This window comes from Phragmites australis, chromosome 10 (assembly GCF_958298935.1).
Source record: "Phragmites australis chromosome 10, lpPhrAust1.1, whole genome shotgun sequence".
NCBI classification, from domain to species: Eukaryota; Viridiplantae; Streptophyta; class Magnoliopsida; order Poales; family Poaceae; genus Phragmites; species Phragmites australis.
Window position 1 is genome coordinate 10,746,623 of NC_084930.1, and position 19,490 is coordinate 10,766,112.

The window sequence follows — 19,490 nt, forward strand, 5'->3', positions numbered from 1 at the left end:
ATAATTTTTCGGATCCGGATCTATAAGCAAGAGATTCCCAAGATGCAACATACGAAAGACTACGGTAACAAATTTTCATAACATTTGAAACATTAAATTTGAACGTCTGAAACATTGAAGATGCAAAAATATTTTTGGGTCGGCCCAATGATATTATGGGCTGAGTGGGCCATCCGTCCGATACATCGGATGTGTGAAGGGGAGTATTTCCAGATTTTTTATCAGTCAGATTTTTAACTTAGTATCAAACCAAATACTATTTGGTATGATCAAATTTTGACATAGCCCTGATTTTAGCATGACCAAATTTTGACTTGACTTTCTGAAGGAGAGAACTAAACAATCCCAATCATTGTCGCCCTCCCCGTCCCTCCTCGTCGGCATCCTCTCCGACCTTGCCGAGATAGAGGGCTCCCTTGACAACAGCTTCGCCCGTGCCACCACCCTGTCTTTGATGCGGGAGTATGAGGGTGAAATCGTTAATTGATCACTACTTAATTTAAATGAACATCTAAAATATCAAGTAAATCTGATTGAAGGGAGTATAGTTTGACAACTATCTAATAATAATATAGAAGGAATATGGTATAATTTACCTTGGATTAAAAGACAAGCCCAGCCTCGGTTGGATTTTCAGCCCATGATATTTGCAAAAAAAACATTTATCATTTTAATCACAACTTGCTACATGGTGTTTTAAGGTTGGGGTAATTTTATTGGGGAGTTTGAAAATCTAGTTTAGACATTCACAACCCAAACATACTAGGAACACGAAGCTGTGCAATTTGCGCACGCACTTTAGTAAGTGCAATTTGCAACCCCTTTACGTCTTACTAACTACTCCGCGCTTCCCCACCATTGTCCAACACACTCCCGTCCCCCACCACCCATGGCGACGCACGGCTGCGGCCTGCGCCCCTGCCACCTCCTCCTCCTTGTCGCCGCCGCCGTCCTCCACGCCGTCTCCTCGCCCGCCGGCGCCTTCTACCTCCCAGGCGTCGCCCCCCGTGACTTCCAGAAGGTGACGATCGGCTCATTCTCCGCCCGCACCGTCTCTCCGCTTCCTCTCCCCGTCGGATCCATCGCCATGTGGGCCCTCATGGTTGTCGGCGGCGGCGGATCTGGTAGTGTTGGGATGCCCGGCCTCAGATCTGGCTTCCGGGACACGTGCCACCGACATATGGGGGCTCAGTGGGCGCGCGCGTGTGGTTTAGGGTTTAGAGATCTGCGGCGATGGGTAGGATCGGTCCGCATGCATATTCTGCGGTGCGGGGCCAATGCCCACCTTGCCTTTGATCGTTTGCGATTCATTCCGTTGAGATAGAGGGCATTGGGGAATTAGGCCCTTCCTTCCCCCGTTTGGCCCCTGATACCGTGTTGTTTTTCTCATGCAGGGACTATTGCTAGTAAGATTAGTTATGTTTCCTTTTCTATATTACTGTTGTGCGTAGCAGTGGCTCAGGGAAGCTCAGGGATTTTTGTAAATATGGAATTTCCAGTGATTTCTGGTTTGGGTTCATCTATACGTGTGATACTGGACACGTTGTTGTGGCTTCATGTCTTGTTACTTGATTTTGTTTGTGGTCGATTTGTGTCTGCTTGGTCTGTTAGCTAAATTGGTGTTTCTGGTCGATTACTCGTCACTCATCACCACTTGTAGTTTATGTCCGTTAGTTTCACTAAGGCTTAGCATTGGAGCCCCAGTTGCTGGGGAAATCGACCTGAGTCGAAGCATTGCCTTCGTGTGACTTGCTACGCTTTAGGTGTCTGTATATGATGGTAGCTGACATACTAAGAGCCCATTTATTGCTACCAAACGCACACAAATTCTTGTTATCTCGTGTTATTAGTAGAAATTTCATTCTATCTACTGGATTTGCTTGATAAACTAGGAAATACTGGATTCTGGAATATCCAAATTATATAAAACTTTTGTGCCTGTGCTAATGGCCTGTTCCATCACAAGTGGCTGCTCTTTGCAGAGTACATGCATTGTGCCCATTTGTTAATCTAGTTTGAATCTCTTGGTTCAATGCTGTTGACAGAAGTATCAAATGCATATATCTATGGCAGCAACGTTTATGCTAAAAATGCGGCACTCGCTTGTTGATCTGCCTGAAGAGGCTCCACCTTTTGAGTAGTGTATGTTGTAGTCTTTGACTGATGTCTCGAGTGCAATAAATTAACTGACACATGCATATAGTTCTTTATGTTTTCAAATTGAGTATTTATTTCGCCCTTTACAAGTTGGTTAGTTTCTCTTGTTTATAGCACTCCACTGATTATGCTATAGCGATGATTATCATTTCATCTGAGAACGGGGTGCCCTATAATTCCTAGAGTAGATTACAAACCGAAAATCAAATGAGTAGTATTATCGTATTAATTCTGTATCACTATTCACCGTGCAGGATGATGAGCTTCAGGTGAAAGTCAACAAATTGTCATCTATAAAGACACAGCTTCCATATGACTACTATTTTCTGGACTACTGCAAACCTGAGGCCATTAAGAACAGTGCTGAGAACTTAGGGGAAGTCCTTCGTGGGGACCGCATTGAAAATTCTGTTTATAATGTAAGGACATTGGACCCTTCTGTTTTATACTAGTTGCAGTAAAAATGGAGTAGGGAGTACACATGACAGCATACTATGGGAAGCTATATGATATTTATTTTTCCATTTTCTAATTCATACAGTTCAAGATGAGGAGGGATGAGAGTTGCAAAGTTGTCTGTCGAACAATGCTTTCTCAAGAAGCTGCAAAAAATTTCAAAGAAAAGATCGATGATGAATATCGAGTGAACATGTATGGTTTGTAGTTGAATCTCGTATTTTCTTGTTGTATTATCAGTAGAGCAATGCGACCATCTATTCAGTGGGAAATTTGAGGATTTGCTGCTCCAATTAAGTGCATTTAAGATTTGTCACTCCATTTTCTTACTGATATGTGCTCGTAGTCCTGACATGTTCGTGAGACATGAGTGAGAAATTTTTAAATGTTCATGAATGGAATGGCAAATGCTAATAATTTCCGCTAGCCAACTTATACATGATGAGTATGTGTTCAGTACATACGATATTGCGCCTGACAAAAATTGTTTAAAAAACTTGTGCCTGTTAGGATTCTAGATAATCTCCCAGTTGTGGTACCTAGACAGACACGGGAAGGAAGTCAAACACCAAGCTTTGAGCATGGTTACCGAGTTGGTTATAAGGTGAATATCTAAAAAAATTGGGTTATATTGTTTAAATTTTTTTGGGAACCTTATTTGATTTGAATGCAATATTGCCAGCTCAAGGATGACCAGTATTATATCAACAATCACTTGAGTTTTAAAGTCTTGTACCATGAAGACCAAACTTCTCCAGATGCTCGCATTGTTGGCTTCCATGTGATTCCTAGCAGGTATATCATACTTTATGATCTTTAACTTTCATCCCTGTTTGGCACATCTGTATTCCTCTGTTATCTGTTTACAACATTTTGTTCTCTTTCTGCTTAAATTTGTTTTTAGCGGCTCGTGCTCATTGTGGAAACTGATAGCTTCCTCCATTATGATTTCTCTGCATCGTTTATTAGTGTGAAACCACTATAAATTCATTTGTGCCCAATGCTTTTATTATTTCATTGATTTTCAAATGAATTGATGGAATATAGCAGATTTCACACATTGTAGCAGATATTTGGGAGAAATTGTGGATTGACCCTTTTATGCATTATATTTTATATGTAGTCTTCCTCATTAATTTTGTACTTTGCCTATTTGATACAGCATTAAGCATGAATACAGTGCCTGGGATGACAAGAATCCTACAGTGCAGACTTGCAATGCTAACATTAAGATAACGCCTGGTAGCCACACACCTCAAGAGGTGGCCCCTGATGCATATGTTGTATTCTCTTATGATGTTACCTTTGAGGTATAGCTCCTTTCTCAAGGTTCTCTCGCTGCGATTCTTGTTCCCCCTATTTTTTATTAATTTCGAATTGACCTATTGCAGGCTAGCGAGATCATATGGGCATCTCGCTGGGATGTCTACCTTCTTTCTAGTGATAGCCAAATTCACTGGTTCTCAATCGTTAACTCACTGATGATTGTCCTATTCCTTTCTGGCATGATAGCCATGATCATGATGAGAACCCTTTACAAGGACATAGCGAACTATAATCAGCTCGACAATCAGGATGAGGCCCAGGAAGAAACTGGATGGAAGTTAGTGCATGGTGATGTATTCAGGCCTCCTGTCCACTCGGGCCTCCTTTGTGTTTATGTTGGAACTGGTGTGCAATTCTTCGGGATGACACTGGTAACCATGATGTTTGCGCTGCTTGGATTCCTATCGCCAGCAAACCGTGGAGGACTCATGACTGCTATGGTCCTTTTGTGGGTGTTCATGGGTGTATTGGCAGGCTACACCTCGTCTCGCCTGTACAAGATGTTCAAAGGCACTGAATGGAAGAAGATCACCCTCAAAACTGCCTTCATGTTTCCTGGAATTATCTTTGCGCTCTTCTTCTTCCTGAATGCCCTGATCTGGGGTGAAAAATCATCTGGTGCAGTTCCTTTTGGAACAATGTTTGCTTTGTTCCTCCTCTGGTTTGGCATCTCTGTGCCACTGGTCTTTGTTGGAAGTTTCTTGGGATTCAAGCAGCCAGCCATTGAGGATCCAGTGAAGACAAACAAAATTCCCAGGCAAATTCCTGAGCAAGCATGGTACCTGCAGCCAGCTTTTGCAATACTTGCTGGTGGAATATTGCCATTTGGTGCTGTCTTTATTGAGCTCTTCTTCATCCTGACATCTATCTGGCTGAATCAATTCTACTACATCTTTGGCTTCCTCTTCATAGTCTTCATCATCCTCATTGTAACTTGTGCTGAGATCACAATTGTGCTATGCTACTTCCAGCTATGCAGCGAGGACTACCACTGGTGGTGGAGGGCGTACCTGACTGCAGGCTCTTCAGCTCTCTATCTGTTTGCTTATGCTATATTTTACTTCTTCAATAAGTTGGAGATCACAAAGCTTGTCTCAGGCATCCTGTACTTTGGTTACATGCTGATCATTTCTTATGCTTTCTTTGTACTGACTGGTACAATTGGATTCTATGCCTGCTTCTGGTTCGTGAGGAAGATATATGCTTCAGTGAAGATCGACTGATTGTGCAAGCATCTAGAGAAACTTATTTCTGCTTGTAGAGCACGTCCTGGCCAAGGTATGCTGCAATATTGCACATGGACATGATGCTGCCCGATTGACGTATAAAGGAAACTGGGATTCAAGATTTGATTCCATGGTTTTGGTAGAATATGTAGTCTGTTAGGAGTAAGAACTGCTGGAAGTTCAAGTGAGATCTTGATACGTGATGTAGCGCAACATGGATTTTGCGCCATTGAAGATATTGACTGCTTCTTGTAATACGCCTTGTCTTGATTTACCTTGCTTGTTCCACCTGCCTTGTGTGTGCTTCATAATGTTGCTCCAGATTCCAGTTGAACAGGTAGCATGCTTTCTCATCGTGGCCTGTGGGTTTGAAAACTTGCTGCTGTTAATCTTTCACTTCTTGTCTGTTTGCCGATAAGGTTTGTCCTCCGTTCAGTCTGACATTATAGAAAACTTTTGGAGTTGAAATCAGCTAAAACTTGGGTAGTCAACACCTAATACGTCGTCCCATTTTCTGTTCGCCGACACCTAGCGTCCGTCTTGAGTTGTCGTCGTCATCGTCCTCTCAGAGCTCACGCCCATTTGGAGGAATTGAAGCTTGGAATTATATTGCTGCCTGGTCTCCCTGGACTAGATGTACAAGATTGCTAGTCTGTGAGCGACCATGCATGTTGAATTTGTAGTTGGCACTCAGAGAGAAGCTCGTCTGAGCTTCAAAGGTGGACCTATGGTCCTTCTCCCTTCTGGGTTTGGTCTGGTCTGTCCTGGTCTCTCCCATCACCAGATGGCATTCCGTTTCAGAGCGCAGGCAAAACTTACCAAACAAACGCCACACACGGTCGACGCAGCAGCCGAGCAAAACGATCTACCTCAACAGTGTGAGACTGGGCCGCAACGATGGCTGCAGTAGTGCAGTGCCGATGCGAAGGCACAAGGTTGCCGAGGATTGAACGTATAAATATAACACGTGTTTTTCTATCACCTCTCCCTTCTATCCTCACCTCATCTAATAAAACTCATAAAATTTAAATAATTTATCCATTTTTATTATTCATCATCTTTTAACTTTTACATTTTGTTACTAGCTACAGATATAAGACTTATTTTACTAATAAAAATAAAAAAAATTAAAAGAGAAATTAGTGGATAGTCTCGTTCTCTTTTCTTAATTCTATCTGAAATCAAACTATGATATCGTTTTAGATGCATTTATTGAATAACACTCTACGTCACATCTATATCTTCATATATGATTTATATTTAATATTATCACATTCAAAATTTACGTTCTAGTGACACCGTAGGTACAATTAACTAGTATTTAATAACGAAAACGAGGGGTCTCCGGCTTCCAATCAAACAGAATCACGCAACCTGAAAACTGAACGAAAACCACGAGCGATGGTCGTGGACCCAAAAGGCCAAAGCTGTGCAGCACCGCTGGAGGCTTCGACGTACACACTATTGATGCGCGCAGTGACAGCATGCAGGCATGCACTGCTATGCGTGTCACTGTAGCGCATGGCGGGCCTGACGAATGTCCACACCGATGATAAGGTGCCTGATAATCTCCCATGGTGATTGCTAGCTAGTTCATTGACCGCCGAATCTCTACGGTACTTACGTAGTTACGTGTGATAGGAAAGGGGGCAAAAATTCAAAAATAGATAACATACTCAACCGTATTTATCGAAATAGATAACATGTTATTGTATTTATAAATTTAACATACGTATTCGGTACTCATTTACCGAAAATGATGAACAGTGACATATTTGGTACATCAAATACCGAATATGATACTATTCACTATTTTCGGTACACTCGGTACACTGAACAGTATCATATTCGGAAACTGAGACTTCCGGATACAAACAGCCCCCGTCAATTTTTTTTTCATGAACAGTACCGCGTTTATTAAATTTCTTCTTCCCTCTGCTTCAAAACGGTGGTCTTCTGTTACTCCAAAAATTTTAAAACTTTTTGTACATGTTCCATAATCCATGTGCAACCCATTTTAATTAGATTCACCCAAAAATCCTTTGTATATTTTAAACTAAAATTTTCCAAAAAAGCTACTTTTATAACTTCTAACAATTGTTAGTGCCTCAAATAAATTCTCAAAAATATGGGAAAATTCACTAATATTCTTCTTATATGATGGAATAATTTCTAAAATTATTTCTAGCCCTAGGTTATATGATGAAAAAGTGAGTTCATTTGTAATGCTCCATTTGTATGTATTTTTATCATTTCATGTGATATTCTTCTTTTATTCAATTTGAATTTAAAAAAATTCAACTATCTCATTATTTTTATCCCGTTGATATGCTAACCTGTTAACTATATTTCTGAAGAACGGTGGGCGAGCTTGCGCATCTCTTGAACGGTGCAAGCAGTAGTTGCTTAAAGTATGATTATATTTAATCAGTAGTTCTTCAAAAATGTAGTTAACAGGTTAACATGTTAACGGGATAAAAATAATGAGATAGTTGGATTTTGTTTAAATTCAAATTGAATTAAAATAAGAATATCACATGAAATGATAAAAATGCATACAAATGGAGCATTACAAAGGAACTCACTTTTTTATCATATAACCTAGGGCTAGAAATAATTTTAGAAATTATTCCATCATATAAGAGGAATATTAGTGAATTTTTCCAGATTTTTGGGAATTTATTTGACGCACTAACAATGGTTAGAAGTTATAAAAGTAGCTTTTTTTTTGGAGAATTTTAGTTTAAAATATACAAAGGATTTTTGGATGAATCCAATTAAAATGGCTTGCACATGGATTATGGAACACGTACAAAAAGTTTTAAAATTTTTGGAGTAACAGAAGACCACCGTTTTAAAGCAGAGAGAAGAAGAAATTTAATAAACGTGGTACTGTCCATGAAAAAAAAAGAGTTGACGGGGCTGTTTGTATTCCGAAGTCCAGTGCCGAATATGACACTGTTTATCATATTCGGTAACTGAGGTACCAAATACAGTTGATATTTAGTATCTCGGTGCCGAAAATAGTGAATAGTATCATATTCGGTATTTGATGTGCCGAATATGTCACTGTTCACCATTTTTTGGTAAATGAGGTACCAAATACGCATGCTAAATTTATAAATACGATAACATGTTGTCTATTTTGATAAATACGGTCGAATATATTGTCTATTTTTGAATTTTTGCCCAGGAAAGGGGTAGTCCGAAAGAAGGGTACGACACCACGCATTGTTTTTTTTATATGCGAAACATGAATTTGCTGTTGCAATGTAATAAATAATATACGATCGTCCAGCTTCGTAAACATGTGGATTTTGTTCGATAAATTTTTTTATTAACTCTTAACGGAAAAAGATGTGGATGAGTCGACTTATCAAGGCTCACTCTCATGCGTATGTGCTCGGCAACGTTGCCAGGACATGATAACTTGTTTTGAAAAAAAAAAGCCCTTGATTCGTGAGGTGGTCAAAGCGTCGTTGAGACTAGGAACACATAATGCCATTGTTTTGTAAATTTGACGCAGCTGTTGTATGGAACGCTGGTAGGAAGCAAACTATTACTGTTGCGGTTTGCAGGATCAGGTTCTCATGACCAGTGCAATAACACGTAGCTCTTCTATTTGAAATAGGTGGACAGACTGGAACCTGCTGAGAAGAACCAAGGACTACGTGCCATCTAGTCCGCGTCCTGATTGTTTTTTATGTTATATATGTTTAGTGTCCTTGTCTTGATGGAACAACATATGTAATGCCCCACTTCTATCATTCGGCACATCGCTGATTTCAGCGGCTGTAGGGATGCAAGGGACACATATACTCTGCAGTTACTGTAGATGTATTAATAATTACTTATACGTGAGTTTGAATCCAAATATCAGTCACTGTTAATACATCTACAGTTACTGTAAAGATCCTAACGGATCCACAAGAGGCTGTTTACGTCACAGGGATAATCTAGAACCCCGAGTCTCCATTACTTAAAGGTGTTACTGGGTGCCCATACCCAAACCCGTACCCCACCCTTTGGAGAGGGAACGGATTATCCATTTCAGTATGGGTATGGATAGGGTATATAGGTGGGTGATACCCACTTCACCCGTACCCATAACATCAGTCTGCCTCAGCTCTCACCCGTGACAAAAAAATATGATCCGTTCCTCCATCTGCTCTCTTCTCTCTCTATATCCCGAACAACACTTTTCTCGGTTCCCTCCTCCCTGCAAAAGCTGAACTCTCTCTCTCTCTCTCACACACACACATCTGAAAATACCTCTCTCAAATTTGAAAATCTTAGTCTCCGATCATTATCTAGATCTGTATTCCCCTATGCTATTCTCTCTCTCCTCTCCTTTAAATCTCTCAATTCGGCATTGCCTGCTGCTACATTAGTCTCTTTGCTCAAACTGTTTCTGTTCTTCTGTGCCCCAGTCTCACACATCTCACTCAATCTCTGGTCCCTCCAAATTCATCTCTTGTTGAGAGTTAGTTTCTGACAATGATAGACGCGTGAATAATATTTACGGTGTACGTGTGTTTGTAATGAACTCAAGAATATAGGGATTATTCAGATTCAGACCTCTCTAAGGATAACAGCCTTACGTACTGTGTATTTTGTTATCAGAGTTTGTGAACTAGTTATATATGAGTTTTCATGACTCCAATACAAATCTGTCGAATCGCTCATGTTATGCGGAAGTAAGACGAGCTGTAATTGTACATACATGTAAAGAACTCAAATGTGACATCGTTCTCCGTCCCTTTACAAATTGGGTCATCCTATCTTTATATACTAGAGAGAAGAATAACTTACAAGTAGGTCCTGCTCAGTAGACCCATGCTTGCCCATTTACAAACCGAGTCCTCCTATTTTTATATACTAGAGAGAAGAAAAACTTACAAGTAGGTCCTGCTCAACAGACTCATATCTGGCCAGATATTCTACTCTTGGATCATCATCGTGGAGAACCTACTTAACCAACTTTCCCTAAGAGCTATTCATGCCCGTTCCATCCATGGAATACCACCGCACCTGCCTCCCTCGGTCGCCCGGCCTGTCCCATCACCATGCGCAGCAAGTTCGTCTGCCAAGTCGTCCCATCCCTGCGCTCTGCGAGTCTATCTGCAAAAATCATCCACTTACCTGGTCGTTTTGCAGATCATATCCCATCCGTCATGTGATGCAAGTTGGTCCACAACACCCCACTCTGTAGTAATTAATGCTACGGGACGGGGCGCTACCCATTTGCATCGGCCACAATTTTGTTCGCTGGAGAAGGTACTTCGGAAAGAAAAACACTTGAATAGACATCAATAAATGTGATTAGACATGTTAGGTATGGGTGTCTCGCGACCAGCAAGTGCTGGTCGCGAGACCATATTATATTGCAAGGAGGCTGGTCGTGCAAGCCTAGCACTGGTCGTGCGAGCCAAGGACTGGTCGCGCGATGTGCTAGAGTTCAGGAAATATCCTCGGTTGGTCATCACATCCCTCGTGGAGCCCGTTAGCTAGGATATCCCCTTACTCAATACTCCGACAGTAGCCCCTAAGCTTCCCCGTGGTCGTGGTCTCATGTCACATGGGATGGTTAAGCATCCTGAAAAAGAAAGAGAGAGAGAGAAAGAACAAGCATGTAATAGGATAATTAGCCCGGTCGAATGTAATCAACCCGCATGTGACCTATCTTTTCCAAGAATGAAATTGTTTTGGCCCTTTCTGATGGCCATGTCGATGGCTGGAAGACTACTCAGGAGCCTTGTGGGTTTTGGACCGTCAAACCATTGTTTGAAGTATTCAGAGAGTTATCCCCGTGCTGTCGCGACGAGTAGGCTCTGACTGTTCTGCCCTGTCCGTTAGTTAGGCTTTCAAAGTGCGGGACATCCCTTAGCACGACCAAAGCTGTCAGACTCGGCCAAATTACACTCGGCTTAATCACAATTAAGTCGATTAAAACAGAAGTAATTTCGGCAGTCCCGATATATGCTCAATAAAGTCCAAGATCACAACATATATTGGTTACAACATAGTTTCGTCATAAGATATGAACAGAGTACAAAAGTTTTAGTTTTTATTATAGACCTTGTTCTAAGTTCCAGTTTCTACTTAAATCAAAGTTTTCAGATGCATCAGAAAGATATTAGTAAAACAAGACTAGTGACACCATTGCCCATAAGGCACCACCAGGATTAGCTCAGATATTCAATCTCTACTCCTGGCCATCTCCAGCATCGGCAGGATAGAAGTACCCGTAAACTAGCTTGTTGCTACCTGCATCAACTTAAGGACAACACCTTGATTATGAAGGTACTCGCAAGACTTACACAATATAGGTATATACTATCCCGACTCCAAGGATAATGCATTGAGTGAATAGCAAGGAATAGCCATAAAGTTAAATTGACTTAGCAGAAAGGCACTTTAACCAATGTAATGACATAAACTGCTAACATAAACTGACAAGAAACATAATATTCAATAAAGTAAAACTTTCCTAACTTAATTTAGTACCATCACACGCTTCTCCCAAAAGCCCACATACTTTTCAGTTTCCAAACTGAACGAAACTCTACGATGTTGCTCAATGGACATAAGCATGCTCAAAACCGAGAGCGCGGCAATTCGAATTGTTCTTACACCCTAAAGGGGTACATCTTTACACACACAACTCGGGTCCATCCTTTTGGCCCCCCCGAGACATCCTATTTCATACCTGAAACTACCCGCTTGCATATACCCCTATAGCGCCAGGGTTACTATGAGCTTGTCCTGGACACCTCCAGCTCCCTGCCACCTTGCATCTCCTTGTACTTTTTATTTACGTCATAGGGTCGCAAGTCAAGAGTCAGCAGGGCATATGATAATTGGCTTATCTTACCATTAGATCAACATGTGAAAGTACGGAAAGTGCTTAAGCCAAATGACACTACAGACGGTGCTTAAACGATGCAAGCGGTCTATGAAACCCAGGTCTCCTCTCCCGAACTGCCCCTAGCACCTGTTCACATCTCGTCTCAATTTTTCTAACTCATCATCCCCACGTATCATTTATTTGTAACTGTAGTTGAAATTTTGCAGCTCGCAAACGACGGTGACATCCATCGCTCGACTCTTACCGATGACTTATGCAAGGCTAAACAATTCTCGTATCACTTTTAATTTGGACCATGATACGTTATAGCTAGGCTACAAGGATCATGGTTAACAACTTGGTCAAGGTAGGTACTATGCAATGAATAGGATCTACCTGATTTCCGATATTGACTTGCTAAATTATGCATATACGACATATAGAAAGACCTAGTAAATTGACCAACAATTCACAAAAATATAGGAGATATATGATAGATGCTTGCCTGGTGCTTCTCTGATGCTTGCTGCGCAACACTCACAGAACTCCGCTTGTTCGTTTGTGGCTTCAATCACGCGACACTCCGAAGCGTCGGTTTCTAAATAAAGATGACAGTGCATCGCTATGAGTATGATGACATGCAATGAAATAGGCTCCACAGTATATGACAATAGTGGAGATGCAATGCTGCCCGGCGTAAGTTTAAATCATTAAGGATTTCCTTAATTTAAATTATTATTAAATATTTAATAATTTATGGATTTACTTAAGTTTAAACCAAGCTCAATTCAATTTATAAAGTTAACTATGTTTAACATGAGGGTGGGTATTTTTAACGAATAGGGAAAATTATAGCAAGTTTAACAAAATTGTTTCACCAATTTTGGACTTACCAATAATTACTTATGAATTATTAAAGCTTAAAACTATTTCATTAATTCAAGAAATGTCAGTACTGATTCATGGCTCCTAGAATATTTAACATGTAGAGAATGATTATACAAAGCTAACAAAATTAGTTTCATACTCTTTGGAGCCATATTCAAATTTCTATGCATTTTCCAAGTTCCAGCCGTTTTAATAGTTGAACAAATATTCTATTTGCATTTTCTGATTTTACCGAATATTTAAATGCCCGAAGTCCTTTTTACACCGGGGGCTGTCTAGCTGGAGTCACTGACCATGGGGCCAGCTAGTTTGACTCCGGTCAAAAAGGCCTTGAGGCCATGGCTAGCAGCACTGACGCAGTCCGCCGGTGGCGAGCGACGCAACACAAGCGGCTGGGGAGGGCAGCAGCGGCTTTAGTGGATGCATGCGAACTCGTGGGGGCACACATGGTCGACGACGATGGCCGGAAGGCAGCCGGTGACAGCACACTGTGGCGGAGGCATGACGGCGACTCGGCTCGGCACGCTGGTGGCAAACGACCAGATAAGGACGCCTAGAGCTTCTACATGGGCCGGCAAACATAATGACATGTTTATCGGCCGATGGGTCCAGCGTTGGCTCGGCTGGAGGCACATTGGCCTCGGGCTAAGCTCAAACCGACGCGCGTGAAAGGTAGAAGGGAGCATGGGGAGGCTGCTCGAGTTCTCGGCTAGGCCGGAGACACTTCACAGCAGCGAGTCGATGGTGGGATGGCAGAGGAAGCCGTCGGAGAAGGGGAATACAGCATCTGCATGCTCCATTCAACTGGTAGGGATGAGGCCCACGTGTGCATCAACGAGGGCGACCTCGGGGAAGCTCTTTTCCAGGCTCCGAAGGACTTGGGTGGGCGGACTCATGCTCAACGGTGTGGGATTTGGGCAGTGGTGTGCTGCTCTGTGTCCGCACTCTGCTCTGCTTTGGGTGCACGGCCGAGGGAGAGAAGGGAGCAAAGAGAGAGAGAGGGACCGAGGGAGGATAGATAAGGGCGGTGACCGAATGCCATGGAAGCATCTTAGTGAATGACTCGATGGCGTGGCTCGATTGCCGGCCTCTAAAGTCCACAAAAGGGGCGGGCAAAGATCAGAGGGGCTGAGAGGGCGAAGGGGATGACAAGTGGGCCCTTGGTGAAATGTAACCGACATAAGCAAAATATCTCCCTCCTTCTCTAATTCAAAAACATGTCTTCCTTTGGTCCAAAATTTGTGGGACAAATTTTGTTTAACTCTATAATTTTTTTGCAACCCATCTGAACTCGTTTGGCCCAAAAAATCTTAGCTAAATTTGAATTAAAATTCTTCAAATTTGCAACCTTTTCTAACTTCTAGGCCCCAGAGTGGGTGGAAAATATAATTAAACTACATACCTGAGGAGGTCACCAGTTAGCGAGGTCAGGATCACTCTAGGCCCCGCTCCCTTCAGCGTGAACGATCCGTCGAAGTGCATGGTTTAGTGCTCGTCCGCCTCTGGTCGTTGTACCTTCTCGGGCTCAAAGGACGACCACTCGGCCATAAAATCAACTAGCGCCTAGGACTTGATAGCCGTTCGGGGGATAATCTGGAGATCAAACTCTCCGAGCCCTATCGTCTATTTTATGGTTCCTCCTGCGGTATCCCTATTGTGGAGAATTTCTCTAATCTGGAGCGAGAAGATTACCCTGATTTTATGGACCTGGAAGTAGTGTCTGAGCTTGCGAGAGACCATCAGAATGGCGCATAGCAGCTTCTGAGCCAGTGGGTACCGAGTCTTCGCATCGTGTAGGACCACATTGACATAGTATACTAGTCGTTGAAGATCTTCTCGCTCAACGATCAGTACCGCGCTTGCAACCTGTAGGGTAGTTGCAACATAGAGCAAGAGCTCCTCGTCTGGTCAAGGTGCGGTCAGTACGGGAGGGGAGGAGAGATAACTTTTTAGATCTTGTAGGTCTGTTTCCGCTTCAGGGGTCCACCGGAAGTGGGTCGCTCTTCTTCAAGAGCTTGAAGAGTGGCAACCCCTTCTCTCCTAGCCTTGAGATGACCCTGCTCAAAGCTGCCACACATCCTGTTAGTTTTTGGACTTCCTTTAGCCTGGTCGAGGATTTCATTCTGTCAATGGCTATGATTTTGTCAGGGTTTGCCTCTATCCCTTGACTAGAAATGAGGAACTCGAGCAACTTCCCTGATGGGATTCCAAGCATGCACTTCTTAGGGTTCAATTCCATGTGGTACTTTCGAATGTTGTCGAACGTTTCCTGGAGGTCCATGACCAGGTTGTCCTTGGTTCTATTCTTTATGACCACATCATCAACATATACCTCGATATTTCTACCAAATTGTGGTCAAAGAATGAGCTAAATACAATGCTGGTAAGTGACACAAGAGCTTTTCAAACCAAAAGGCATTTTTACATTACAAAAGACCCCGAAGGGTGACACAAAAACAATATTCTTCTCATCTTCTCTATATATATGCTAATTTGGTGGTACCCCAAATGGGCATCTAAGAATCTTAGAAGATCGCTGCTAGTGGTTGAGTCAACAAGCTGGTCGATCCGGGGTAGAAAGAAGAGATCTTTCGGGCACGTCTTGTTGAGGTCGGTGAAGTCGATGCACATCCTCCGCTTACCATTATATTTTCGGACCATGACTGGGTTAGCCAGCCACTTTGGGTACTGTTTTTCTTGGATGAAGCCTGCTTCCAGGAGCTCGTCGATCTCCTTACGAAGTGCTTCCTTTCGGTCGATTGCGAACTGACGTGCTTTTTGTTTGACTAGTCATGCGTCAGGTCACATGGACAACTTGTGCTCGATCACGTCCCTAGGGACTCCAATCATATCCGACAAACTCCATAAAAATACGTTCGCATTCACCCGGAGAAAAGTGATGAGCATAAGTTCCTATTTAGGGCCTAGACCGGCCCTTATCTGCACTATCCTAGTTAGGTCAGAGTCATCAAGGCATACTACTTTGAGCCTCTTGTCCTGGCTGACAGCAACGTGAACCTTCACCAGGCGGTGACTAGGCATAGCATTCTCCAACTGCGACTCGGGTTTTAGTTCAACCATGTCAAGGCTCTTCTTGTCGCAGTGCAGGACCATCTTTGCGCTGCCAAAGATGGTGATGGCCTCGGTCGAACCAGGGATCTTGATCACCTAATATGCATAGTGGGTGACGGCCATGAACTGGGCCATCGTTGGTTGCCCCAGGATTGCGTTATAAGCGGTCCCTAAGTCTGCCATATCAAAAAGGACCTTTGCGGTCCTAAAGTTACTTAGCGAGCCGAAAGTGACGGGTAGCTCGACCTGCCCCAAGGGCTTAGCCGAAGAGCTTGGGGTAATACCGAAGAAGGGGCTTAGCCGAAGAGCCTGGGGTAATACCGAAGAAGGGGGGAGACGATTTCAACGCGCTCCTTGGGATTTACAGGGTGTACAAGGCGTCAGCGAAGAGGAGGTTGATGGAGCTCTATCTATCAATCAGCACGCGACCCAGTCAGATGTTTTGAATGGTGGGTTTGACCACAATAGGGTAGTGACTAGGTCGCTTGACACTCGTGGGGTGGTCGACCTGAATGAAGGTAAAGAACACATATGACCACTTTAGATGCGGGCTTGGGCCTAGTGTGGTCGCCCACACTTCATGGATCACCAATTTGTATTCCCTATTCGAGGAATATATTATGGCGCCCTCGAAGATGTGTTAGACCATGTGATCGGCCTACTGTTACCCAGTTCCGGCTGGTCAGGGTTAGTCTCATCCTCACTATCCTTGTCGTGACTGGATTTACGCTCTCCAAACTCCTTGTTGATGATGCCCCACACAACCTTACACTCGGTCAGGTCATGGCCATCTGTGCGGTGGATCTGGTAGTAGCCATGACCCTTCTTCCCCTCCTTCTTCTTGAAGCACCGGCGCAGTTGACCAGTCTGCTCGACCGACATGACATCGAATGGTCCCTCATTGTGTTTTTTCTTATTTTTCTCCTTCCGGATGACCCTTTTGGAGAAGGTGGTCTGGTCGGAGGTCGGCCACAACATGGCATCAATCTGACACTCTCGGGCCTCAGTGGCCTTTGCGCACTTGTCTGCGAGTTCGAAGAGCTCAGTAGTGCTTTGAATTTCCTTAGTAGCTAGCTTCTCGACCATCTTTTGGTCTTTGATCTCTCTCTTGAATGCTATGATTACGGATTCACCTGTGATCCTTGGAATGTTGTTTCAGCGCTTAGTGAAGGACCTGATAAAGTCTTGCAATGACTCACCTTGTCGTTGCCTGACTTGGTACAGGTCGTCCTCAACCCTGGGTCAGGCATAGGTACCCTGGAAGTTCACGATAAACTGGTTGCACAAATCCTCCTAGGAGCGAACCGACTCACAGGGAAGGTTCATAAGCTAGGACTAGGCTGAACTGATCAAGGCAGTCGGGAAGTAGTTGGCCATGACTTTCCTGTGGCCTCTAGTCGCTTGTACCATGGTGGTGTAGATCTACAAGAATTCCTTAGGGTTGGTTGAGCCATCATACTTTTCAGCTAGGATTGGTCAAAACTTTTCCGGCTAGCGCACCTCTCACAGCCAGGCTGATAGGGCATTGCACCCTGTTCCATAATGGGGAGTAACCCGCTGATGGGCGATAGCGCGTGCTTGGGGAGAGAGGCGATGGTCACACAGTCCTAGGGATGGGATGGAGGAATCTTATGCCTCCCTGCATAGGGGAGGCGAGTGGTAGGACTGCTTGCCCTTTTCCTGTTCTTGCCGGGAGCGATCCTCCTACTCTCACGTGGCCACCTGGCTCTGGATCACTCCGTGGAGGTTGCGTTAGCGCAGAGAGTCACGCGGGTCAAAGAGTTGGCTGTCTCGAAGCGGCGGGGGTCTTCGAGTGCTCCCTGTTACCGAGGGAGGATGAGATCTTTCCTGTCGTGGGGCCTGCAGATTATGTGCAAGCATCATGGCCTCATAGTCAAGCTGGTGAGCCCAGAGTGGTGACATATTGCAAGGAGGAGTGCCCCGACATTCATGCGGTGTGACGACCTTAGTGACAACACCGTCAAAGACTGGGTCCATTGTAGCAGCTCCTCTGGGAAATGCTATGGTGGTTGGGGCTGTGCTAGAGCGTCCCATGTCCGATGCCAGTCTGGTTCCCCTCTGGATGTGTGGCCTGGGGATCATCGTCGGGACTTGGAATACGGAAGCCTTCACTGCCCTCGATTGCATGAACTGTCATGCAAACTTTTCGTTGAGCCTCGGAGCCTTTGATCTCTGATTCAGTGTCCCATTCCTAGAGAACACCAGGCTCATCTGGGTTGTATCCCATGACGAACACCTCACGGTAACCAGGGTCCTTAGAATAGGACTCAACGGTTACCGTGGATCTGGCCATGGGTTGCTCAATCTAATCTTCAACACTTATCGAAAACACATACCCCCTACTTGGCGCGCCAACTGTCGAGGGTTAGTTTTTTACAATGATTCCGGGGTGTACCGGTCGATAGACGCGTGAATAACACTTGCGGTATGCGTGTGTTTGTGATGAACTTAAGAACACATGGATTATCCAGGTTCATGCCTTCCTAAGGATAACAACCCTACGTCCTGTGTATTTTGTTATTAGAGTTTGTGAACTGGTTACAAACGAGTTTTCACAACTCCTTCTCTGTCCCTTTACAAATTAGGTCCTCCTCTCTTTATATACTAGAGAGAAGGAGAACTTACAAGTGGGTCCTACTCAGCAGACTCATGCCTGCCCAGATATTCTATTATTGGATCATCATCATAGAGAATCGTGTGAACCCAACTTGCTCTGAGAGCTCTGCATGCCCGTCCCATCCGTGGAACACCGCCGCACCTATCTCCCCCGGTCTCCTGGCCTATCCTATCGCTGTGCACTGTAAGTTTGTCTGCCAAGCCATCTCGTCCCTGCACTCTGTGAGTCTAACTGCAAAAATCATCCACTTGCCTGGTAGTTCTGCAGATCCTGTCCTATCTGTTGCGTGACACAAGTCGGTCCGCAACACCCCACTCTATAGTAATTGATGCTGCGGGATGAGGCATTGCTCATCTGTGTCGACCATGACTTTGTTCACTAGAGGAGGTACTTCGGGAAGGAAAACACTTGAGTAGACATCAATAAATGCGATTAGACATGTTAGGTATGGGCGTCTCGCGACCAACAAGGGCTGGTCGCAAGACCATATTATATTGCAAGGAAGCTGGTCACGCAAGCCTCGCGCTGGTTGTCCGAGCCAAGGGCTGGTCATGCGATGGACAGGGTTCAGGAAATATCCCCTGTCGATTTCCACATCCCTCATGGGGTTCGTTAGCCAGGATGACCCCTTACTCAATACTCTGACAGTACCTCCGAACTATATATCTAATCTCGTTCTACAACATGTTGTTAAGCCACCTACACCTTCAAGAATGGTGTCTAGCTACTTTCTCCCTCTCATGCTCCACCATGGAGCTCGGTAGCGAGCTCATCGGCAAGCACCCCATGTTTATGTGCCTCATCAAAATGCTCATCCAGGAGGAACTTGTGGACATGCACCGATTTCTCAAGTGCGAGGACACGGTGGCCGCGCGTCGAG

At 44.0% G+C, this 19,490-nt stretch overlaps 1 protein-coding gene across 1 annotated transcript; it reads left to right on the forward strand.

Annotated features, from left to right (window-relative positions):
• Nucleotides 1-819: 819 nt before the first annotated feature.
• LOC133883558 (transmembrane 9 superfamily member 7-like) lies at nt 820-5,453 on the forward strand. Its single transcript, XM_062322910.1, has 7 exons — nt 820-1,021; nt 2,412-2,576; nt 2,699-2,808; nt 3,124-3,217; nt 3,296-3,408; nt 3,776-3,923; nt 4,005-5,453. The coding sequence occupies exons 1-7, from the start codon at nt 890-892 to the stop codon at nt 5,160-5,162; spliced, it is 1,920 nt and encodes a 639-aa protein (XP_062178894.1). The 5' UTR covers nt 820-889; the 3' UTR covers nt 5,163-5,453.
• The last annotated feature ends 14,037 nt before the right edge of the window (nt 5,454-19,490 follow it).